Raw genomic sequence first — 25,872 nt, 5'->3', positions numbered from 1 at the left:
ATTCACTTTAAGGTGCTGCATATCTTTAAACATAAGATAGATTTCTAATAGACAAGAGAAAGATAGATTCTGTTTCATAATACATTCAGCTAGCTTGTTTTTGTTGTTGGTTTGTTAATATTTAAATGTGTTGATTGCAGTTAATTTTTTGGTCTCTTTCTGTGTCTTCATAGTCAGTCATGCTTTGTATTTCATTATTTATAGTTTCCTTTGTTTACTCCATGTATAGAGCTTGCTCATATCCTACTATTTGATAAGCCACCATCATATCTCACCAGTTATACCTTTAAAAGAGGTCCAGATTCCAAACACTTTAAACCATTTCCGCCACTACAATCAAAATTCAATCTTGGAGAAGTGCTACACTGCTGCTGATTCCGTTTCTGACTCATGTTTCTAAAAGCTGAGAACACCAACTGACTCACCCTGGGCTGTGAGAGTGAGAACTCATACTGAAACCTCCTTTCCTTAGGCATGCATTGCAGTGTTACTTGGTTCAGCTTTGTTTGTAACAACAGACTTTAACTAAAGGGCTTTGGTAATAGAGAAGTTGCTAAATAAAGCCAAGTATATTCATGTGATAGAATGCTAATGTAATTTCAAAAGATAGGGAGAACTTGTGTACTAATTCAATCAGAGGTGGGACTAGTCACAGAGTGTAGAATGTTCTGCTTGCATCTGTGTTTAAAATCACCAAAATACAAAAACTGCCAACATTTCTTGCATTAAAAGGGAGAAATGAGATGACAAAGCGAGAGGTAGAAGGGAAACTTCTCACCATACACTCTTTTATTTTGAGCCATGTGAATCTATTAGCTCTTTGCAAACTAAAATTAAATGGGGATTTGGAAACCCTGAAACCATGGTTTGCTCTTCTAAACTAGGATCCCGTGTGACGTCACTGCCACCATGTCTTTTTGTTTCCCTTCCTTTGAAGGATAGGATCCTTTCCATTGCCCTCAGTGCCTCTCCTGCATCTCATCCTGTGCTCTACTGACTTTTGTTCTAGTGTGTTCTGTACCAGACAGACTCACACAACCTGGCAAGAGGGCTGTGTCTTGGAGAGGGGAGGCCGAGGAATTTAAGCTGGGGGTCCTGAGATGAGTGCCAGTCCATTTGGCTCTTACCTTATAGTTTAGCTTTCTCATCTGGAAAGGACTGGAGAGCAGACCCTCATTTGGGGAAGTTCTAAAGATCAGTGAAACTATACATGAAAAGGGGCTTACAAAGCACAGTGGATCCCATCTGCACAGAAGAGAGGCGTTATTTGGGAAGAATATTTGGGGTGTCTGATGGCACAACCCAATAGTAGCATTGTTAAGGAATCTTTGGTTATAACACCATTCATTATAAGGAAACACAAAGTGACAATGTCTTCAGGCTCCTTTTACCAAGGACTTTGCTGTGACCAAGGGGGTCTATGGTACTTGCTAACATCTACCTTTTGAATGGTGGTGGACTAGAAGTAGAAGTAGAACTTAGAGTTTTTTCTTTAGAAGTATATGAAGGAAACTTTGGAATGTGCTTTATAACAAGTCAACAAGTTTATCTCAGAGTCTGCAATGCCTGAAGATGAGAAGGCCCTGGAAATCCTATAGTCCTTCCAGTTCTAAGATAGAAAAAACACAAGTGTGAAAAGAAATACCAGGTATCGGCTTTATCCCCTTCCTGTCATTAAACTCAGAGAGTCAATGTGCAATGAGAAACTGTCAAGAGCCCCTCCAGGATTGCTCCCTTCCTACTCAAAGCCATGACTATCCTCCCACCCACCAAACTGCCCTATGCTTGCCCGGCACAGCCTGGCCTGTCTTCATTCAGTTACCCAAGGCCCCACCTGCTAACTGAGAAGAAATCAATAGCAGGAAAGCAGAGTAGCCTCAGTAATGATCCTGCTACATTTTAACTGAATGAAAACTGATGTTCCTGCTCTTAGCTTCATCAGCTCCGTGAGGTCCAGTCCCATGCGGCCTCCCACAGAGGACAACACGAACACTCTTGGCATGTGTTGTCCATCCGCCTTTCAACCTTTATACATGGACCTTTTTTCCCCAAATAGTTTCTACCTATTTTTGGCCAGCATGTTTTTGCTTATTTTTTGCTATTTTAAAAAGTTCTTGCATGTACATTGTCTCAAAGAGAATTCATTATTGACGCTCTTCCTGAGCAGAAAGGATAATTTTACTACATAAATACTGTTACAGGAGCCTTAATAAAATAAAATATAAAAACTGGAAGCAGAATTAGATATATATTTTATACATATCCACCATTTACAATAAGCTTCATGCTATTTTTGTTCCCCTTGTGATATTCCATGTGAAACAGAACATTTAAATATAAACGTGAAGCACACTTGGTTCCCAGCTTAGCCAAATTATTTTCCCAGACATACAACTGAATAATTTCTAATAGCATGCTCCTAGCACACACTGCAATATTTTTTACTATGTACATGAGAAGCCATAAACCATATAGTATTGCTTGCATGCTTGAAAAATCATGTAAGTCACATAACTTTAATTTATGTGACAGCACATGATTATGGAGAGGTTGCATATATGCTCACTTTGTTTTGTGGTTTGTTTTTATTTTTTTAAGTTGGCATACAAAGTAATGGGTTTCAGTATGGCATTTCCATACTGCCTACTTCGCACTGGCTTCCCAGCTGCCCTCCTGTGTTCAGTCTGAATGTCCTCCTGTTGGGTCGCTTCCTGCGACCTCTGACCTCAGATTACCTGTACTCCCTTCCCCCTTCCCTCCAACAAGATCTCCTTTTTCTCATCTCTTCTCATGTCTGTCTTTCTATTTGCATGACACACACATACACACACACATAATTACAAATGCATACAAATTAAGATCTAGGAACCCTGTAGAAAGGAAAACATGCAGTATTTATCTTTATGAGTCTGGCTTTTTTTGCTCACTGGTAAATATCATGGTTTCATTTTCTTTATAACTGAATAAAATTCTACTGTATATATATATTCTGTGTATTTTTGCTCCATTCATCTAAGCTGGCTCTATTTCTTGGCTATTATAAATAGTACAGCAGTAAACACAAAGTGTCTGAACTCAGGCATGGCAGAACTCAGGGTCTTCCCACTGGACGCCTAGGAGCCGGGAAGCTGAGTCATGCGCCTGTTCTCCTTTTAATTCTTGGAAGACCCTCTGAAGTGGTTTCAGTAGTGACTGCACACAATTACACTTCTCAACAACAAATAGATTCCTCTTTCCCTTCATCCTCCTCAGCCTGCTTTGTCCTTTGTTTCCTTGGTGTTAGCCATTCCTACTATGGTGGTATAGAATCTCAAAGCAATTTTTATTGGCTTTTCTTAATGGCTAAGAGAACTTTTAAAGATATTTATTGGTCATTTCTTGATTCAAGAATTGCAACTCAATTCTTCAGTCTATTGACTGGAGGTGTTTTCAGGGGGAAGGTCATGTTTAGTTTTTGTAGTTATTGTTTATTTAGTCTGTGTGTGCTGTGTGCCCATGTCTGTGGGGCCAGGTGTAGCATGTTCCTCAGTCTCTCACCACTTTATCTTTGGAGACAAGATTTCTCCCTGACCCAGGAGCTTACCAAATCACCAGGACACACTTACAGCACACCTCAGGGGCCTTCCTGTTACTTCCTCCACAGCCTGATATTACAGGCATATACTACTACACCCAGCCTGGTTGTGAGGTGCTGGGGATTCAAATTCAGGCCCTCAGGCTTGCAAAGTTGCTTAGCAGTGGTTTCTATCTCAGCCTCATGTTGGTCTTTGCACTCAGCAGATTAAACCCCTCTCCACTTACTCTGGCAATTATTTCCTTTATTGTGAAGACTCTTTTTACTTTTATGTAATCTGACTAGTTAGTGCCTAGAGTCACTTCCTTTTCTGAAAGTTCTAGCACATGCTTTCATCTTAAAGTATTTTTCTTACACTTGTCTAGCCTTTTTACATTTATATTAAAGTTCTTGATCCACTTTGAATTGATATTTTGCTCAGAGTGAGTGATAAGTTTCTAATTTTATTCTTCTGCAAGTAAATATCCAGTTTTTGTTGAGGAGGTTGTCTTTTTTTCTAATGTATATTTTGGCATCTTTGTCAAAATGTATGTGTCTATAACTGTATGTGTTTACTGTTAGGTCTTCTGTGTGCTTTTTCATTTGTCTGCATGTCTGTGTTTGCTCCAGAACCATATTGTCTATCACTATGCTTCTAAAGTGTAATTTGAGTTCAGATATTCTGATAGCTTTGACATTATTCTTTTTGCTTAGAATTATTTTTACCTATTCAAGATCTTGTGGCTTTCTGTAAAATTTTGTTTTTTAGTGTGAAGAATGTCATTGAAATTTTAATGGGGATTAAAATTGCATTGTATCTATAGACCAGTTTTGGTGTTATATCCATTAAAAAAATAAAAAACAAAACATTAATTATTCCAATCCATGAACATGAAAGTTCTATCCATCTTCTAGTGTCTTCTCCAATTTCTTTTCAAGTTCCATGGTAGACACTGTCTTCTTCAACCAGAGATCAATTAATTACATCTGTAACCGCTGCACCACTATTAGCTAGCAGGTTGGTATTATAACATGCAGGACCCAGCACAAGGAAATGATTACATTCCATTGTATACATATATCACAATTTCAAGAATAAAGAGACTTTTTAAATATACTGTGTGGGTGGTAAGTTCTGACATTTTAGCTCTGCCATTTCTCCTATTGATGCCCTACTGTTAAGTTTACCAAAAAGGTAATGATAATAACTTCTGGTCCTTTCTGGAATTGTTTTTTGTTTGTTTGTTTGTTTGTTTCCTTGGGGTTTTGGGTTGGTTGGGGTTTTTGGGGTTTTTTTTTGTTTGGTTTTGTTTGGTTTGATTGCTAGGTGTTATTGAGCATTGTTAGATGGTCTAAAGGGTGCCATCAGGAAGTGTTTCTATTTATACATTTATACACTTTTGTTTAATTTCCTAAAGAGCAGGAGAATGAGAACTGGAGGAAATGGGGGAAGAAGTGGGGGCAGAGACAGAAAGAAGAAAGATTTTCAAGTTTCTAGGAGCTTGTAATTTATTTTGTCATTCTGTATAAATATTTACTTTTGAGCCTAATTTTGTATTTTGTACATTTGATCTCATTGCAAAGATGGCCCCACAATCAGTTTTCAGACATAAAACACCTGGATGCATTCCTGTCCCCAAGCTCAGTGCCATTGCCTGCTGTAACTCTGTGAATCCCTAGAGGCCTCTTCAGAGCCCACTCCGGTGGCTGAAGTATGCAGGATTTTCCCACCCTTCCCTTTCCCAGCTTCCTGCAAACTCTCCCCAGCAGTGCTGGGATCAAGGTCCAGCTGTTTGAGCCTCTGCCAAGATAGTGTCCCTCCACAGACAATTCTGGATACATGGGGGAAATACTACACTTCAGACTTAGGATCCAAAATCTGCAAGGAGTTAACTGAGAGGGACAGATGAGGAGTATGGAGCTTAGCTTGAGACATGGTAGTTCAGATCCACATCCTTGGCTCACCATGGGTTAAATCATACAGTCAGTCACTCATTTTGTTGAGTATATCTTCGTGTATCCTTTGTGTGCTCGAGCGAGGTCCATAACCCCCAATCTTGCATATACCAATTTGCTATGTTTTTTTCATAGTACAAACTCTTTCAAATTAACTGTAATATTTTAGTCTGTTGGGTAACTCATGCATGGAATTACTCAAACAAGTTTAAGAATGCTTTAAAAAGCATTTAGATTGCCTAGAATCTTTCTTTGCAGTAGTATTCACTTCATTCAAGCTTTCCTGCCCTAAGTAATTTTAAACACAAGATAGGAAGTTCCACGCACTGCAGGGAAGATGAAGAATGTCCCTGCCTCAGAAGCAAACCCTAGAGCAAGCGCAAAGAGCAGCAGCCCAGCAGGAGCCGGAGTGAGGCCCTCGGAGCAGGGGCAAGCTCGGTTATACAGCTCCATGGAGTCCCCAATCAGCTTTCTCCGCTGTTTGCCTTCAAGGTGTCAGGCTAGGTTTTACAAGTCGACAGGGTTGTTTTAATGATTTTTTTTAAGCGCCCCCCCCCCTCCTCAATCCCCTTTGGAGGGGAAAGCTTCAGTTTTATGGAATTACCTGCTCAGTTAGCTGGCTGGGTGTTAAATTCTGAGTAGACTGCCCCTCCTTTTTGAAAGCATCCAGCGGGGGGGGGGGGGGGGGGGGGGGGGGGGGGGAAGCTCCGGAAATTCCTGAGCATTGGGAAGCCAGCCCTAATGCAATTACCTGAAATAAAAGAAGGGGTCAGATAATAAGGGGCAAAGGCTTTTCCTCTTAAAGTAAAGGGCCAGGTAAACAAAACCAGCTGCCCCTGGGGCCAACAAACTCTCCTCATTAAAAGTTTTAAGAAGCTAATGGGCATAAGTAGCTAATTGTCGCACAATCCTAAACTCCTGAATCTTGAGGCTTCCGGAAGGAGATAGGTGGAAAGACTGGAGCTGCAGCTGGATGACAGGGCATTCATACATGGTCAAGATAGAGTAAAAATCACAATGGGATGCTTTGACCACTATGTCTGTGAGATGACTTGGGTGTCTTCGTTGGGACAAACCTAAATGTAAATGTTAGTACAACAGGATCTAGAATAGATTTTACTTTAGTATAGTGTAAAAAATTTCCGGCACACTGACTATGAGAAATTCTGGAAGTATATTCATCACAATGTGAGCAGTGATTCTAAGTGTCCTTTTAAGTGAGTGCTCATTTTATTCTTCTATTTTGTTTGTGCTTATTTTTTAATCTGCATTTATTTCTCTTTTAATAAGAACAAGGCAATGCTTTAAAAAATAAAATGAAGTATATCATATAGCAAATAAAATCTTAAATTTTATAAATGCACAAGAACATTGGTGAATAAATTAATGAAAGGATACTTCTGCTTTGATTACTCAGCCTTCCTGCCGTGCTTGGTGTGGTTGGCCACTCTAGAGTGACAGTAGCTGCCATCAAGCAAGACAGACTACTGATCAAGCCCAAATGTTTCAAATGTTACAGTAGTTATGAAAAGGTTATTTCAACATTTCCTTCCTGGTGTCACCCATCAACTGAGTTCATTTCTTTGTGTGACCTTAGCAAAGTTAGGGTTTATAAGAGCTCAGAGGAGAGCTAAGATTTACTTAACAATGTTTAGGGGGTTCTAAAATCACACTGTTGGGATTAGATAAAGCTTCCCAGAGTTTCTCTAACTGAAGAATTTCTTTGCTTTCACACTACCAGTTTCTTTCTGTTTTATTTATCTGTCTCAGAATCCTCTGCAGCCATTACTAAACTAACTATCTCTTGTAGAAACTGGTGGGAAGCTAAGAATCACCATTATCTTCCGAGGACAAAGGACAGCAAAGAAGAAATTTGCCCCCAAATCACTGGAAAAATTAGTAGCAACTTAGCCTGGCTTTCTTTTACTGGTATTTGTTCGCAATGAGTATCATCGGAGTTGGCCTGTAGTTATATATGTAATAAGTAAATGAATAATTAAGTAAGCAATTTATTATCACTAAATGGAGGGCACAGACTGCCTCACTTTCTTTATACCTGTATCTGTGTGTTATATTGGGCCCATAATTATGGCACTATGGAACCACGGTAATATTGGAACCAAAGCCCTCTCTGTAAGCAGAGCTTTCTCTAATAGGCTGAGGTAGGAGGCCTATTTGTGAGTTGAAGCCAACTTGTGATGCATAGTCAATTGTTCCAAGCTAAACTTGATTAGAGTGAGTTCCTGTCTAAATGAACTGGCTTTATCCAGCTCATACTCTCTTGTTAACGGATCCCCTTTTAGTCTCTTCAGTAACATCCCAAATTTCAGTGACCACAGTTCCTATTTAATAGTTCAATACAAAAATGAATTGAAGTTGCAAGTGAAAATTGCTGAAATTCTCAGTCTAACTAAAATTAGACTCAGACTGGAGTTGTTAGAAAGATACTGTTTTGTTTAGGGCAGGGACAGGGCCCCTTTGTTGGGTCAAAGGTACAGACAATGCCCAGAGCCATATTTGAGAAGCACTTTAAAGGGTGTCTGGCGGCTCTGTGACCTTCTCTTACTTGCTCAGCAACTTCATCTATAACCATTGCTTCAGCCAGGACTCAGAAGCTGAAGAAGAGCCCCGAGTCAGCACTGCCCATCTCCATTTTCCTGCCCCTGAGTAGCTGGTATAGAGTTCCGTCTTGACATTCTGCAGGTTTGGTCTATCAAACTGAATCCTCCCTCGCCCTTGGCAAGCTGTGGCCCAACTCTAATGCCTAAAGTTCCTCAGCATAATGTTCTCCAACACAGCCTCTCTTGGGCTCATGCTCAGCCTTCAGTCCATGCCTTGGTGTCACCTCTAAGGACAAGTGCTTCAACTCAGCCTGTCCCTCGCACTTCTCTCTTCCCTTGTGAGCCAGATCACTTCTTAACCCGCACCATCCATCAAGGTAACTTTGTACCCCAGTTTCTCTGCTTGTGGCTCTTCCTGCTCCAACTCAGTATTCAGGAATAGCCAAGGAAAACCCCGAGAATAACTAAATCCAGCTTGTTAGGTTAAAAATGGGGTCAATAGTGGCTGTAAAAGGCTTGAGTTAGAGTTTCTATTGGAGTCCTTCCTCTGCTGAGTGAAGGAAGACTTCTGGGTCCAGAAACTAGAACCTCAGTCTGAGCAAACAGTACTGTGCAGCTCATGTCCTTCTGCCCCACTGCAGGGCACCCAGAGTCTGTCTTAACTGCTGTGAGCCTCCTTCAAACCTCAGGGTGGTGGGTGTGTTCTCTTTTGGAGAGAGGCTCCCCCTGCGACCCCAAACCACAGCCTTTCAGTTAAGTTTCTGCTACCTTGGGCCTTTAAGTAACCTGACAGAGTGTATTTGGTTATTGGATACCTTTTATGTGCTAGACAGGCTCTGTGGCCAGTATTTTTCTTTATTTGTTCACTGTAGCAACCTCATAAAAATATTACAAGCTTGAATTTTTACTATTTACATTTGTATTTATGTTGCATGATTGTGTGTATGAGATAGAAAGACAGACAGACTCGGATACTCACAGAGATGGAGGGAGAGAGAGGGAGAGAGAAGAGTGGGAGGGAGGACACACACATGTGGAAGTCAGAGGTAGGTTCCATAGGTCAGATTCAGATCTTTGGATTTTTGTGCATAATACCTTTGACCCACTGAGCCATCTTGCTGGCGCCAGGCATGAATTTTTACACCCATCTTCTTGAAAGAGAAATCCAAGTATATTGTGGTTCTGTGTCCAGGTGTCATTGCACATGGGGATGGAAGGACGAAGCAGAGTCTGCAGTGGGTGGGGCCTGACAGTGAGTGGGACAGGGGAAGAGAAGGCCATCTCTGAGGATTTTAGTGTTGCAGATTTTTTTAGACAACACTCAATGAAACAGCTCTCTTAGATGATCTTCAGTGATACAGCTTGGGCATACACATTTTATTCAGGGTTGACAAGGGCTATCTATATACGAGCCTTGGAGAGTGGGAAGGAGTTTTCAGGGTGAAGGTAAGTCATTGGCTGGAGTTAACATACTGGAAATGCCTCATTTGCATCGAGAGACATTCCAGGAGTCCCAGTGCTTGCTGAGTGGATTCTTACGTGGAGAGAGGAAGTTGAACTTGTAGATTTGTCAAGGACTATGTGACTTTGTTCATGTAGAGGATGTAGGGGTCGGCCAGGCAGAGAAGAGGAAGCCTGCTGGGAAAGGGAGTCTTCCGTCTTGCACAGAGCTCAGAGCAGCTATCAGGACATGGTAGACGGTGACCTTAAATAGCAGGATTTCCCAACAATATGTGTGTATGAACATAGTATAATTAAACCCATTCATTTTTATGCCAACTTGGAAAACAGGGTAGGGATCTGATATCACCTGGGTAGTAAGTAGTGAAACATATTGAACTATGGCTTTTAATGCTAAGGTCTATGTAACTTGAAAAAAAGGAATAAAAGAAAAGGGGAAAAGAATGGCCTGAGCTACATAGTGAGTTCCAGGCTAGCCTATACTACAAAATGAGCCTTTGTCTCAAAAACAAACATGCAAACAAAAGCTAGATAATGATAGATGGGCAGGTAGGTTAGTAGATAGATGATTGGTAGATGGATGGATGGATGGATAGGTAGATGGATAGATGGATGATAAAAATTAAATATGCTAAAACTGAGGTCTGTATAGATTAGGAAAACATCTCAGATTATATCAGTAGCCAACACCAAATCATGAATCTATACTCAGATGTCTCTAAAAGCACATCCTTTTTAACATATTTAAACATTGGGTTCTTTGGAAATGTCTTACGGTGGTGAGAGATGCCAACAGGAGGCTGAGTAAGACCTGCCCCCTTCCCTTACTTCTATCAGAGCACCTGTTTATAATGAAGGATTTTAAACCCGAGCATCCAACACGGCATGTGTTGGCATGGAGGTTTAACATTAAGAATTTTCATATAGGTCTGTATGTTCTAATTGGTAGATATTTTATTTCAAATGAAAGAAAATCTATCATTAGTTATTAACCAATAAGCTTTTAGTAGATTAGGCTAGGCATCTGAGAATCGTAAGCATTTAAAAATTTATTTAGTTCAGATTTTGCAGTGGAAGGCAAGGGTAGGTTCGAGGTTCTGAAGGACACCTAACCTGAAGCCAGTGTCTGCTCAGGAAGGAGGGCCACATAAAATGGGATGGGCCTGTTTTCGCCAAATGTTCACAACATAGTGTCAGTGCAACTTGATGATTCCCTTAAGCTTCTAATGAAAACCAGACTGAAAGCAAATCAAAGGAGCCACAGCCATTTAGTTCAGAGAGCGCTTTGGGCTAATCTGTGGGTTTCAGTGTTCCTGCATTCACTCATTCATTCATCCCAGTGATGGAGGGGAACTCAGCTATAGTGAGTTACCAGGAAAGCAAACTTTCTGGAAACACTTGAGACTCTTACTGCACTGCATCAGAATGTTGGAGAATCTCTTTTCTTATTTAAAGTGGAGACCTAGCAACTGTTTGGGTATTCCTTGGAAACTCTCCCATGCTTATATTGCTTTAAGGTAAATATAGAGGCAGCCATGAGATTGAAAGCTAAGGCCCTTTACCAAGGAAAAAGGACGTTTTTCTCTATTGACCAGTTTAGATTATGGATTTTCTGTCATTTCCCAGAAAGCAAGATATGGGATTTTACCTAAGCAAGTCTGAAAAACGTCACAACAGCTGACAAATGGAAATGAGAAGATACAAAGTATATTATGTGCTTTGCAAGTATCAAGAGTCAAAACTATCAGGGATGAAGCTCAGGGCCAACCTTCCCTCAAGGAACAGAGACTTGTGCTAAGAGAAGTATACTTCTAGTCCCCTGTTCAAGATTGTATCTGACTCTTTATTTTATTTCTATTCCAGTTGCTACATTGATGGCCGGGTGGTCAAGGTGATGGACTTCCTGAAAACTCGTCTGTTAGATACACTCTCTGACCAGATTAGGAAAATTCAGAAAGTGAGTAAAATTACCTGTGAGCTGGTGTGTTTGGAACAAAAACAAGGAGAAGGTCACAGAGTCTCAGCTGGAATTTAGTGCTGTGAGAACCAGGGTAGGAAAAGTGTCCCGCTGGGCGTGACCAGCATCACCCACTTTCAGTGATGATTGTGGATCATGTTTTCACAGTTAGAAGGATTTGTGTTTGTCACATCAAGATCTAGAGCTGTTCTAACTGATGATGTCAAGTTGTGTGTAGCTCTTGCACACTGTTGATGGGAATAGAAGTAGTGTAATCATGGGGAATAGCTCAGAAGTGTTTCAAAACCCAGAAATAGAGCTGTACATGGCCCAGGCATCCAAAGGAAACAGTTATCATATCAAAGAGCTACTTGCACTCCCATGCCTCCTACAGTGTTGTTGAAAATAACTGAGGTTCAGAATCAACCAAGATATCTATCAATGGACATATACAGAAACAGTATAACATTCATTGTGCATCAGAGAATGAAATCCTGTCATTCTCAGAAAAATGATTGGAGCTGGGGGTCATTATGTTGACTAGAATAAGCCAGACTGAGAAGACAAATACTGTGTGTTCCCTATGCAAGAGGTAAAAATCATTCACGCAAACTAGAAAATAGCAGACACTAGAAGAGGAGAGAGGGGGAAAATAGCAAATTTGGATAACAGGTACCATAATAACACAGTGAGGTGGTGGAAATATGTTCATATCTCCAGCAGGATAAAGTAACTGTTCATAGTAAGATAGTTTATCAGTAACTAGAAGAGAGTTCAGAGGCTCTAAATGTAAAGAAATAATGAGGACATGAAAATCTTCATTATACAACTGAAATAGTACACAGTATCCTATAAATATGTACAATTATTATAAATTATTTAAAACAAAAAGTACAATTCAAAGAATAAAAACTCCACATGGGAATCATATTAAAGGTTTGTTTCAAAAAACAGATTTTTTTCTCTTCATACTTCCAACTTTGCCCTACATGTAAAATCAAGTAAAACTCTTATTTTTATTTAGAGGGTTTCTTTATTTTACTAAAAAAATATTTTAGCAGTTAATTCTAAGTAGTTTGGTGAAGAAATGACAAGTTAGCTTGTTTTCTTTTCCTGGGGACTTACGTGGGGGCTGGTTAAGGAGATCCTCATCGCTCACGTTCATTGACGCTCTGGTTTTGAGAGCAAATGACTTTGATCCATATCCATGCAATGGCTGAATTTTGTAAAAAAAAAAGAGGAAACTAAATCATATGAATGAATGAATGATGAATGAATGAATGGTTCATGTTCAAAACTACCTCTGAAAGAAACTTCTCTTTGAAGCCATCATAGAGAAGCACCATTGAGAACGAAAGAGGAGGTCTGAGCATCCTTATCCTCTCGCCCTAATGTCATATCCAAACACCACACACCTTCCGAGTTCAGGCATTCTTGGAGAGTGTTAGAGCCTGAGAATACTCAAAACTTCTGGATTTCTGCATCCGAGTGTAATCACTTTGGGACCAGGTACACTGGCCAGAACCTTTCTCTCTATTAGGCAAGAAGATCTAAATGATCTGAAATATTTCTGCCAGTCTGTTCGACAACCATTAGGGGGAAGTGTTACTGGCACCAGGCAAAGTGCCAGATCCTAGAGACACAAAATAGGATAAAATGTGGCCTCAGGGAATTCAGTCTGAGTTTTACTATCTGGATAGGTTGAAACGTGTTGCCTGTGCAGAAGACTATCACCTAATGCTGCCGTGGTGCTGCATGCCTCCAGCCTAGCCCCTGGGAGGCTGAGGCAAGAGGAGCGTGAGCTGGAAGCCAGACTTGGCTGATGAGACCCTGCCTCAAAACCAAACAGAAATCACCCTATGGAGTACTGCAATTCTTCTAGACTCACTATGCTAATTAAAGGGTTGCTCCCTAGAAGGACTTTTCTTTTACTCATTTACTTTTAAGTTATTCTCTCACTCTATAAATATGTAGATATTTGTGCTTCAGAGTGCCTTCTAAGTGCTTTTATTGCAACAATATGAAAAATCCTCAAGTCCCTTTGTTTTGGGCTTTTCTAGCTTTGAACCTGATTAAAAAATTATTATTTGTAGTATTGTGCCAAGAGAGACAGTCCTAACTGTATGCATCTTATTACTTAAGTATAGCAGGTGAGTCGAAGGTAAAAGAAGGGTGAAGGAATTCTCTCTCCCTCTTGCCCTCTACCACTGCATAGTACTTGACCATCACAGAACTTCCAAAAGCTAAAGAAGGAGCAAAGTTTACTTCTTGTTTTATATAGGGTCCCAGAAATATGAGGAAAGGGGAAAGTTGAGATTCAAACCTTTTAAAATGTGCCTGATGCCCTTAAAGTGGTCTCCCACTTCAGGAAGGAACCTTGGAAACCACAAGAGAGATGACCTATAAGTAAGAGCCTCCTGGATCAGACCTTTTGGCCATCACAAACATAACATGCCCAGCAATCCTCTCAGTTCATGGTCCTTGTTCCCGGTTCTCTGTGACTGTGCAACCAATCTCTCCAAAGCAGCATTTATTAAGTGATGGGACATATAAGTTGGAATTTGCACAGAACGCAGCCAGGATGGTTTGCCTGCTCCATGGTAACTGAAGCTGTTAGCTGGAGGAGTTTATGGCTGGGTGCATCAGAATTGTCACGCAGGATTGTCAGAAGCATTTTCACTCTGCTAGTGTTGGTGAGAACAGCTGTCAGCTTTCACCTTAGGTGGGGCTGAGAACCAGAATATCTAAGACTTTATTTTTTTACCTATAAAGTGAAGATGCTAAAAATTGTACATTCTCCTCTCTTTAAGGAAATTAAGATGGCTACACACAGATGTTGTATTAATTCATATGAGCACCAGTCACTATTACTGTTATATTGTTAGTTATTACAGTTACTTTAAGAATTTTTGTGACTAGAAATGTTCCATACTACCTTTATTCTTCATTCGTTCTTTGCCTTTTTTCTTGTTCCTCTTACTTTGAACCCTGGAGAATATAATAGGTGATATTTTTGGCACCTGAAAGGCAATGACTCAATTGCTAAAAGCAGCTGTGGTTTCCAAATTTGGACTGCCATTTAGAGAAGAAGTCTGTTTTCTCAGCAGTCAGTGAATTATCGTGCTAGATGAAAATCTATATGATACTTTTGGAAATCAGTGAAATGTCTGGACACCCCCACCTTTGAATGAGCCATGTACCCCTTTCCATTAGAACAAGGATAATCATCTCAGTACTGGGAGATGAGTCAGAGGGAAGAGTTGAGAATCTCACAATGCAGAGACAGGTCAAATGGGAAACATGAGAGACATTTAGGACACAGCGCAGATGGTATAGTGTGGAGAGCTGGGCTGACTCCAAAACAGTGACATAAGAACCAAGAAGAACCACTTTGGCTCAAGTCATTTGGACTCTGTGATTTGTGTCTTCATCTCCTAGAGGAATCAGAGGAGGAAATAACACTTTTTATATTATTTTCAGCAATTCAATAAGCACAGGAAGGAGTTGGTGAAATCCCAGTCAGGAGGAAAGCATTTCCAAAAGTACTGTCCATATGATTGCACTTTGAATATTAAGTAAACTACAGTTGGCTTCCTGGGTATTTGAAAAGTTAATTCCTTCCTCCTTCCTCTCTATACTTTCTCCATTCATTTATCAACTGGCCATTTGTAGTACTTTCCAGACTTCTGAGAACACAATAGTAAGCAAAGCTAACGTGATGTCAGTCCTCTATGCAAAGCAGTCAATGAAGCATGTTGGTAATAACATGCAGTAATGGTTCCAATAGCGTGTAATGGGAACCCACGTGGCATTTACCCACCTTATAATATAAAGGGGGAGAAGCCATGGGAAGTCTTCCAGAGCAAGTAGCACCTAAAGGAAAGGGTCCCTCTGATGCAGGTTTTCTTAGGCTACTATTAGGGGCCATTGGTAGATGTGTGAGGGTAAGAGAATGGTTAGTGTGGTCCTTAAAAAGACTTCTCTCATTTTTATTAAGTAATTCAGATAAAAATGCCAAACATCACATGAAGCATAGGTATCTGTAAAAAGCCACCTGCTGCATTCTCTGTGTGTCTCTCTCCTCTGTCTCTCTCTCTCTCTCTCTCTCTCTCTCTCTCTCTCTCTCTCGCTCGCTCGCTCGCTCGCTTGCTCTGTCTCCTCCCCCTCCCTCCCCATTCTCACAGTGTCTTTCCTATAAGTTACTGCTACCTAGGAGAGGAAAATTTGTGAGCGTTTTCCTCAAGGAAGAAGAATGGTGGATTTGCATGTAGCCTGAGGAGTCTAGCAGGTCCACTTGTTCACCAGGGCTGTTTTCTGGAGGCAGTTGTCAAAGAAGAGGGGGATGTAACTAGAAGACAAGGAAGCCGTGATGATTGTGCGACATAACCAACATCAGAGGGTTAAGTCTAATAAGGCATGTAGCACTCTCAGAGGCAATAAAGACTGGAAATGCTTGGTTTGGGCCGCATAGGTTTACGGAAGGTTTTGGGAGATATGTAGGCAGCAATGAATGCCACACTTAACATCCTTTATTCACCTATTGCTTATGTTATTGAATAATGGTCCACTCTTTTGAAGTCTCAATAAATACAATGATGTTATGCTGCTTTTAATATATCTTAGACGTTAGGCTATGGAAGTAGGGTAGAAATATAATCCCGGTAAATTAATAAACATATGAGGAAGAAACTTTGGTTCTCAGTGAACCTTCTGGTTTGTCAGTCTGTCCACTTACATGAGCTTTTTAACATATCAAAAAATAGTTAATTTGGGGAATGACAAAATAACTAGAAGCATGATTAAATAAGGAAATAATAATGTTATTCTTCTTTAGGGAGAGAAAGTAGAAAATATAAATATCAATAGATTAAGAATGGTACTTATTGAGCAAAAGCATAAAAGTCAAAAGGAAGGACATGACTGTCCTGTGTTTCAGCACACCAGAGGACTGGGCAGGGGACTGTACACGACTGCTCCCACGTGGTGGAGCAGGAAGTCTATTGTAAACAAAAAGGAGAGCATAGCCAGAGGCAGAGACGTCGGAAAGAATCCTGAGTGGACAGGACCAGACTGAGCTGGCCCATGTGAGGAGAAATACGACAGGAGAGCCAAACCAAGAAGCCAGGAGGGTGACAAATAGATGAAAAGGGCAGGTTACCAAAATGGCTGAGTTATATAGAGAAGGGCACCTGGGGCAAGTGTCTGCCAGCCACTAGCTGTGTCAGGTAGAGATTGAGGGATGCTGGGAGAACCTGGGAACCAGGTCCACCTTGATATATTAATGAACACCTCAGCTTTTGCCCCAGGTTTGAGACCAAACAAATATCATCACAAACAAACAAACAAAGAAGAAGAACAACAAACCACAATGTTTATGAAATCATTCGCTCCTTTAGCAGTACTGAATCCCTTCTTCACTGACCCAGAGTGTATCACTTGGCAGATACTCAATATCTATTGAAAGGAAGGAAACACAAAGTACGTGGGATACATGACCAAGTAGTAAGGTCTTAGCTCCTTCACAGTTGTATGTGTGCTGTTCATACCAAAAGTTTAGTCTGTGCCTGACATCACAGGGTGGTCTGACATGACAGAAACGAATGTAGAGACCCCTGTGAATTGTGTCTATATACAGGCATAACCGAAGAGCTTCCTCCATGTGGGTAGAGGTGAGGGACAGTTCTTTTTGACCCCAAATAATGTTGCAGTCTGTTTGTAAATGCCAGATACTCCATTTTAGAAAATAATATTTTGTTTTATTTTATTTTACTTTAGAAATATGATGTGAAATGTTAACCTGGCAAAATGTCAACTACTCTGGTTGGACTACACACTAAGATATTAGTGTCAAAGTGTAGATATCAGTGGAGAGGAGCAGGAAAACAAGCCAAGAAAGCAGACCAAAGGGAGAATACACTGAGGACCACAAATACTGCATTAATGACTTGGGATAATATCCATGGGCGATCCAAATTTTATGGAGCATAAGTCTTATACAATGGGGACCTTTTGAAGAGAAAGAAAACAGAGCAACTAAGGGGTTCACAGGTTAGTATCTCTAAACTTTACAGAGTGGCTCTGCTTTCTTTCTCTTAAAAAGATCAACACACACAGTCAGCCATTTTGAGCATACAAAGAAAACAAGGAAGAACATTCCAGAAACCCAACACAATGATAAGTGATAGTGAAGACTGAATGATAGTGAAGCCAGTTACTGGATGCTTACCCAAGCCTTCCTTTTCCCAGCCTTTTCTCTGACTAACCAATATTTCAGGCTCCTGGATGCTTTGTCCACTCAAATAACAGACTCCACCAACCTTGGTAATGGTGGTAATGTTACTTTTGTTTAGGACAAGCACTAGAGCCAAGCCTCTTCCTGCCATGCTGAAATGCTGTAAGGTCTCCTCCAGGTGCCCCTCCCACTAATGACCTCTTTTGCTCCAAATGGCCATCTGTACACAGAACTGTTTCCAAAGCCACCCACAGGTGGTAAATTCTTCTGCCTCGCCACTCCTTTCCCTGTCTTCTGTCAACAATGGGTATGTAGCAGAAGGCATAAGCGCCTAATACAGAAAGGCCTTGTCTAGTGACCATCACTTGTCGAACACCATGAAAGTTTTAAAGCTCTCATCCAACCTTACCTTCAGGGCAGTCACCCCAGATCACCAACTAGTTGTGGGGTCACACTGGTGTCCCCTCACCAAGAACACGACTATTCTTCTTTGAAAGCACTTCTAATCTTGGGTGGCTAGAAAGAAATTTTACATAGGTTATGAAATAAATCATTACTAGATGCCAAATACAGACAGTGCAGTGGCCGAGCATGGGTTTTGCAGGGAAGTGAGTCTGAGTTTGAATTTTCATTTTGCTACTTAGGCAAGCTCTATGACCTTGAGCAAGTTACAACAGAATTAGAATGTATGAATGGCATTTGTAAACAAAGGATAATAGATTTTGTAAGATAATTATATATTTTCATAATTTTGTACTTTTAAAATCAGAGTGTTTTTCACAAGCATTATCAATTAAAACTTGCCTGCAGTTTACCCCTTTGCTCCTAGCTGCTGTGAAGTTGATGGTGTAGTCTATAAATATCCCTGTCTAAAAATCATATAATGGCAAGAATGAAAACCTTGGCTTTCTTCTGGTCAGGCTCTTTCAGGCTAGCTCCTCCTACGATAACCTCTGGTGCCTTGTATGAAGGGCAAAAGCTAGGTTCTCTTAGGTCATGCTTTCCCATTTGTACGGACAGAGCCAAGTGGATCACACAGGCTCATTTACTTGGAGCTCGTAGAACTTAAGCTACCTCATTTTCCCAAACATCAAGCAGTAGAGTTGAGTTAGAATATAACAGGGCCCTAACTGGAACCGCGAGCCCACGGTGCTTGTCCTTGCTAGCTGGAGCTCCTTAGTTGCCTTTACATCAATGAAACATCCTCATTTGCTGACCGAATATCTAATAAATATCTTTAATAAAGTCACTGTCAGGAAGTTCATGGGGCATGAAAAAAAAGAGAAAATACAAAGTTACATTTATGTGCTGTAAGATAAGATCATCGATAATGTCAAAGAACTTTGGAGCTTGGACAAATGAAGAAAACTTTCTGAAGAGTTGAGGAATATTCGCTAGAGAAAATAATGTTTGAAATAATTCTTGAGAAAACTAACAAAGGCAATGGGAAGAGGGCAGATGGAAGCAAGTAAACAACCAAAATATCAGACACCCTTTAAAGTAGTAAGGTGATCCTGCATAGGCCTTAAGGGAAAGGACTGGAGGATGGGCGACTAAACTCTGCTTCAATAAAGTAGCAAATACCACCTTAATAAAGCCATCAGTGTTCTCACTGGTGCTCAGTGGTCACTGAGTTCAGTAACATCAAATACAAGTTACTTGCTGTTCATCTCTCTGGCAATCAAACAGACCCTCAGTGAACAAACAGGAAAGAAAGGAAAACAGTTGCTCCCTACAGCTAACAATGCAACAAGAAACCAATGAAGGTTCTAAAACTGGGCAGGGGTTCCACAGCTAACAAAGGCAGCAGGATGAAGGATGGTCTAGAAAAGAAAGAGAAAGACAGGGAGACCAAGAAAGAAATTATGAGGTCAAATCTCAGGAAGGAAGAGAGGAAGGAAAAACCGAATCAAGGTTATTTCCCTCCAAAAACAAAAGAGAAACAATATTGAGAATTCACCTTGACCACTCAAAAATACAAGCGGAGTAGAGACTGCTGATGCTCAAGGAAGAGATATAGGTAAGGCTTAAGTGGCTTCCTGGGGACCAGCGAGATGCCACCGTGGGTAAAGGTGCTTGCCATCAAAACTGACAATCTGAGTTCAGCTCCCTAGAACCCACATGGTGGGAAGGAGAGAACTGACTCCCTCAAATAGTCCTCTGACCTCCACGTGCACACCGAGCACACATACACACACAATATGTAAAGAATATTAGCTTGTGTTAGAAAAAAGCAAGAAGAAGAGACTTCCTAAAAGGAATCCTTTGTGGCCAACTATGTAGGAGACTTGTTTGGTTACTTAGAGAGCATCTGCTCTTCTGAAGTTCTGGGGAAGGTTGACTCCCAAATGCATGAGATCCTGGAATTAATGGGCTCCAGCTTCTTTGGGAGGACGGGCCTCCTGCCAGGGCTGATTAGCCCAGCTGGCCTGTCCACTGTTCCTGTTTTATTGCTTCCTTTCTCATTAAGGAAGGTGTTGCTTTGGATAACCATAAACAACATGTCTGTTGCAACAATGCTACCATCTCTTGCACAGCTAGTGCCTGAAGCCAGGTCTTCACAAGTCTTCTCAGACTTAGATTCCAGCTTTAGAGACAGATTATCAAGGAACTACAGGAAGAGAAAGACAAGGTTTGAAAAAAATGCACCCCATAAATGGTTATGTTCCTATTTTACTTTTTAAAAAGAAAAATCAAAAACATTTTCCCTAAGTGTGCTCTCCCTTTCTCTCTCCCTCTCCACACCACATCTCTTCTACTCCATCTTCCTGCCTCAGAGAATCTCCCCAAACACACCAAACACTTTCACTCAGTTCTTGCCTCTGACGTGTGAGAGAAGGAATCTGAAAAGGTTTACCCCTCATAACTCTCCGCCTCTAGAAGAAAGTAGGGAATTGTGAGCAGCCAATGGACACTTAATGAAATTTTCTTTGGGTGCCTCAAAGCTCTCTTGACCACATGGGCCACAAGGCTGAAGTCTATCTGGGAACCAAACAGCTGGAAGGAGCTAAGCAGCCAGCTTCCTCCTCTAGCCACTCGGGTCCCTCAGCCCATTCTCTCCTCCTCCCCAGTGTATCCTTCGCACAACCTTCACTGGCACATCGTTTCTCACCAGGAGCCCTTTCCCTTTCCAGAGCCCTCTCCTTTTCTCTCTTCCAGCACAGGGAGAATCATATTTACTCAGAAAACCACAGTGTTGAACTCTAGCCCTTGGTTTCTTAGAGTTTCACTTTCTGAGAGAATTTTGCAGCTGGTTCCATCTACTCTTTCTGTTTCGTTTTTTCTTTTCTTTTTTGTTTGCTTGGCTTTTCTTCTCTTCAGCCCAAGCTGCTTTTCTCCCCAGGCTCATCCAGCACCCAGCATCAGCATCTATACCTCCACCACACTTCACCATGCTGACCTTCTCCGTTCTAGGAAGACTCCCAGTTCATCAAATTTCCTACCATGTCCTCAGCAGACAAGGCTTAGAGGGCATTTGCTCAGTTTGTGTTGACTCCTTAAACTTTCTACTGTGCTTTAGGAATACCCCCTCCTGGTGTAACTGCTTCCATTTGTATCAGGTTTACCTCTCATTTTATGTTTTGTTCATGTGGGTAGCAGGATGCCTGTGTTGAGAATAAGTGCCTATATGCTAATTATGTTCATTATGCTAATTATGCTTATGTTTATGATCCAGGTGTATTTTAAATTCTAAACTGCTCTTTCTTAGTGCTTAACATGTATCTGGGATATTATCCATTAACCCAAGTGACATATCTAAAGTAAGAGCAACCAGGGCTGAAAAACTTTTCAAACACAGACTCAGGTCCCTTGGACAAGGAGAGAAATCCAGAAAATATTGGGCTTAAGTGCTTGCTATATAGCAGGGACTGTTTCTAAGTTCTTTAACAAATGTTAGTTAAATCATAAAATACACTGAGGAAGATATTTTATTCCACACTAGAACACAAAGAAGTAATTTACAATACTCAAGGACACACAGTGAATACACAATAAGGCCAGAATTGAAATGCAGGGCCGTGTCTCCAGAGTCCATAGCTCCTGAATGCTAACTCACCAGTCAGAAGGCTGGGGAAGAGCTAGCTGAGGGTGAGCCCAGGGCTTCATGCAAGCTGAGCATGTGCTTTTCCTCCTCAGCTCCCAAACCAACAATTCACAAATTACTTCCTTTCAACTCTCCCTGCAGTCAGAAGAGAACTCAGATGAACAGGTTTTGGGGGTTTTTGTTTGTTTGTTTGTTTTGTTTTGTTTTGTTTTGTACCAGTGGACTTTGTAGGGTCCAATATACATAGTTTTTGTAACTCCAAACATTTTCTGGAGTCATATCTTCATTTAAAAGAGATAAGCTGCTGGGCGGTGGTGGCGCATGCCTTTAATCCCAACACTTGGAAAGCAGAGGCAGGTGGATCTCTGAGTTTGAGGCCAGCCTGGTCTACAAAGTGAGTTCCAGGACAGCCAGGGCTACACAGAGAAACCCTGTCTCGAAAAAAACCAAAAAACTAAAAAATAAATAAATAAAAAATAAAAATATATAAAAATAAAAGAGGTAAGCTTTGGACTCTAACACCTCAAAGTTCAACACAACACCTTCACCTTCCACCTAAGTGTTGAGAGCAAACTTGCTCAAAAAGTACCCGGACATGATTGTCAGATTTTCAATTTCAGAATCTTGTTAGAATTCTTCATAAAATTCTTAGACATTCAAATCACGTTGGATGAAAATTTGCTTTTAAGACTTGTGAGCTTGTTGGGTTTCATATATGTCACATGTAGAAAGAATCAGGATTTCTCTTTTCCTCTCAGGAGTCAAGACTTGCTACACCAAAGCTCAGCAAATGCATAGGCAGTGTTCTGGCCCGGGTCTTTGTGTCCTGGCAAGTTTTCATTATATGTTTCTGTTCTTCCTAATCTCTAAATTTGTGTTTGCAAGCAGCACATGCCGTTCCATTCTTTGGCCAGTTTAATCCCCCTTTACGTCATCTAGTTTCCTTCAAACATGGGGTTTACTGTGAGCTCGAGCAGGGGCAGATCCGGTGTTGCATCAGCTCCTTTGTGTGACTAGAGCTCTATTTTCAGTGAAGCCCCACTTTTGTGCCAAGCATTGTGCTAGGAAAAAAACACTTAAGCAAATAAGACTGAGGGATGTGATGGAGAGATGGCTAAGCAATTAAGACCAAACAAGTACTACTCTTGGACCAGAGTACCCAAGTTCAGTTCCCAGCAACCACACTGAGGAGCTTACCAACTGCCTAAAACTCCAGGAAGATCAAAGGCCAGAGGCATCCACAGGCAGCTGCACCGCTTGCATGCACAACACACACACACATACACACTTTAAAAATAATAAAAAATAATAAATATTAAAAAGAAAAGATGAGTGGATTTCCTGACTGCAAACAGATCGTAGTTCAAGGCTTCCTGGTAGCATCATGATGGGTCAGAGCCCTACTGCCAGACTGAGGACTATCTAGACCAGTCCTCTGAATTCATTCACCACCTTAAAGAGCTCCCATAAATCAGTGCTCACCTGCCGGGTCTGCATCCCTTTCCACTAGCTCAGGATTATCCTGTCGTTGGCCTCGTGTTATTTATTCTTTATCACATAGCTGGGATCTGTAGCCCAGTCCTTTTGGGTATTTATTATCCTATCTATGTATAAGGACGTTGAAGCTCAAAGTGGTCATAGAAATAGCAGGACCTTTAATTTGTATATCATGTTACCGGTTTCACAATCCTTTTAAGACATATGTATGACCTCATAGCAGCTACAGTAATCTGGCATAAGTCAGATCAGACCTCTCTCTCTCCTGCTTAAATCCCTCCAATAGCCTCAGCCCCACTCAGAATGAAAGCACGCGCCTTTCTTCTCTGACCTCATTTGCTCCGTCTTCCGACTCTATTTACTGTAATCCAGATGGCCTTCCTCTGGTGCTACAAGCGATGGTCCTGTTTCACCTTACATTGTGTTTCTGTACTTTTTCTTTGGAAACATTAAGGACCTAGCTCCCTCTTAATTCAGATGCCACCTTACGGAAGGTTCTTCCGTGAGCACTGTCTAAAGCTCCTTCCTCCTGACAAGCTCCTGCCCAGCGCTTTCTTCTTGGCTCTTATTATCACCAAAAGTATTCTTACTTGTTTGTTTACTTACTGCTATTCTCCTGAAGTGACTACAGTGGAAATCAGTTGTGGTCCACCTGCCCCTAGTCTGCTTAGATTTAGCAGGTGGTTAATAAAAGTTGAAGTGGTAAATTAAAGCATTTGAAAAATGCCTCAATAGTTTTAAAATGAAATCCTCTTTCTACTCTATTTTTTAAAAATATTCTCCCTAGACAATTTCACCTATTTCTGTAGTTTATTATACAATCTTAATAACTCCCCAACAATTCAGATTTTCATTTCTGAGATGATCATCTCAAAGGTGTATTTAACCTTTATTTGCCTAGTTAATTTTAACTTCTATGATCAAACACACACTTTTTAAAAAATTAGTTCTTTGAGAGTTCAGTCCAATGTGTTTTAATCATAGCCACTCTTCCCACAACCCCTCTCAAGTCCACCCACCTTTCCTGTCCATCCAACTTAGTTTCCTGTTTTTCTAAACCCACCAAGACCACTTAGTGGTGCTCAAATATTCTACGATGTATGTTCTTCTGCTGGGGCACTGTCAAAATCGCTAAGGGCCACATTCACAGAGAAATCTGTCTCTCTTTCCTAGAAGTTAACAGTTGCCAATAGCCCCACAACTAGGGGTAGAAGCTTGTTATGTAAGTTCTATTTCCTTGCTGAGAAATTGTCTGACTTGGGCTTGCACAGGTCTCATACAGACTCTTGCACACACTGTTAGTTCATATGTATAGCAGTCTATAGGATGATTCCGTGTGGTTGTCTACCACCTTTGGCCTTTGATTCGTTCCCCTCTACCCTTCCACAGTGATCCCTGAGCCTTGGGAAAGGGGAGATGTGGTATATATGCTCCTTCTAGAGCATTCTACAGTCTCTTGTCTCTGTGTCTCTGTCAGTGTGGGTCACTGTGTTAATGAAATATGGGTTGAGGAATATATTGATCCATAGGTATAATGATATCATTTGGCAATAGTTTAATACTGTGTCCATTTAGCAGCCTAATAGTAATAACATTTCCCTGAGGCCTATGAGCTAACTCTAGGTAGTTCTTAGTCTGATAATTGTGCCAAGTATGGGCTGTCTTATCTTGTGAAAATATGAGACAGTAGTTGGTTACTCCCTGATGTTCATGCCACTTTTACACCATGTCTTTCTAAACCAGTTATTGTTGTAATGACCAAGCCCACTCAGTCAGTCAATAAGTTCTCCAGCGCAGGAGTGAGGATCGAAAAGAAAGAGACAATTAGACAATACTGCAGACAATACCAAAGTCAATTCTAAGACTGAAGGCAGGTTTATTTTTTTTCCAATCCACTTTTAAACCATTTTAACTACAAGCAAGCAATAAGGACAAACAGTACAATAAACACAGATAGTCAAGGAACAAGCAAGGCTATAAGCAGTCCATGATCACTCCTGTGATTGGCTGTTTCTAAGGGCTTGTCAGGATGGCCATAATATCTGAGCCTACCTCCTTGTCCAAGCCCAAAATCAGATTCTTGCCTGAAGCCTACTTCTTTTGTTCCACCCTAAAATTAAGATTCCTGCCTGACTTACTTCCCTGGTTTAGCCTAAAATTAGATTTCTGCCTGAGCTTACTTCTTTGTCATGGCCTTATGTGAGATTCCTGCCTGAACCCCATTTCCTTGTCTTTGGCCAATGTCAGTTTCCTGCCAAAGCTCCCCACATTGTAATGTATGGGATTCAACAGGTTGTAATCAAAGACAGTCTTAAACACTAAGTGTTCAGAGCTTAAATGGTATGCATTCGTATTATAAAATACTAATACATTTTAGTATATTATTTTTCAAACTCATGCCTTTAAAGTTAATGAAGGATTTTAAGTCCAAGAAAATGATTGCTGAAGTCAAAGCTAGTTTGTGATTCATATCAGAATTCTAAGGGTACATTCTACATTATGGTTTTTTGCATGTCTGGATACCACCTCTTCTTTTGCTAATTATATACGTATATGTGAGATGTGTGTGTGTGTGTGTGTGTGTGTGAGAGAGAGAGAGAGAGAGAGAGA

At 40.8% G+C, this 25,872-nt stretch overlaps 1 protein-coding gene across 3 annotated transcripts in view; it reads left to right on the top strand.

Moving 5' to 3' along the window:
* The window catches only part of Hpse2 (heparanase 2 (inactive)), a 569,072-nt gene that overhangs the window by 414,112 nt on the left and 129,088 nt on the right, over nt 1-25,872 (top strand). For all 3 annotated transcript variants that reach the window (XM_021151789.1, XM_021151792.1, XM_021151790.1), the window contains one exon: nt 11,395-11,488. In XM_021151789.1, coding sequence (XP_021007448.1) covers nt 11,395-11,488 — 94 coding nt within the window. The remainder of the gene's footprint in view (nt 1-11,394; nt 11,489-25,872) is intronic.

The sequence above is a fragment of the Mus caroli genome, chromosome 19 (genome assembly GCF_900094665.2).
Source record: "Mus caroli chromosome 19, CAROLI_EIJ_v1.1, whole genome shotgun sequence".
In the NCBI taxonomy this organism is placed as follows: Eukaryota; Metazoa; Chordata; class Mammalia; order Rodentia; family Muridae; genus Mus; species Mus caroli.
Note: the sequence above shows the minus strand (reverse complement) of the source record. Positions and strands in the feature narration are given on the sequence as shown.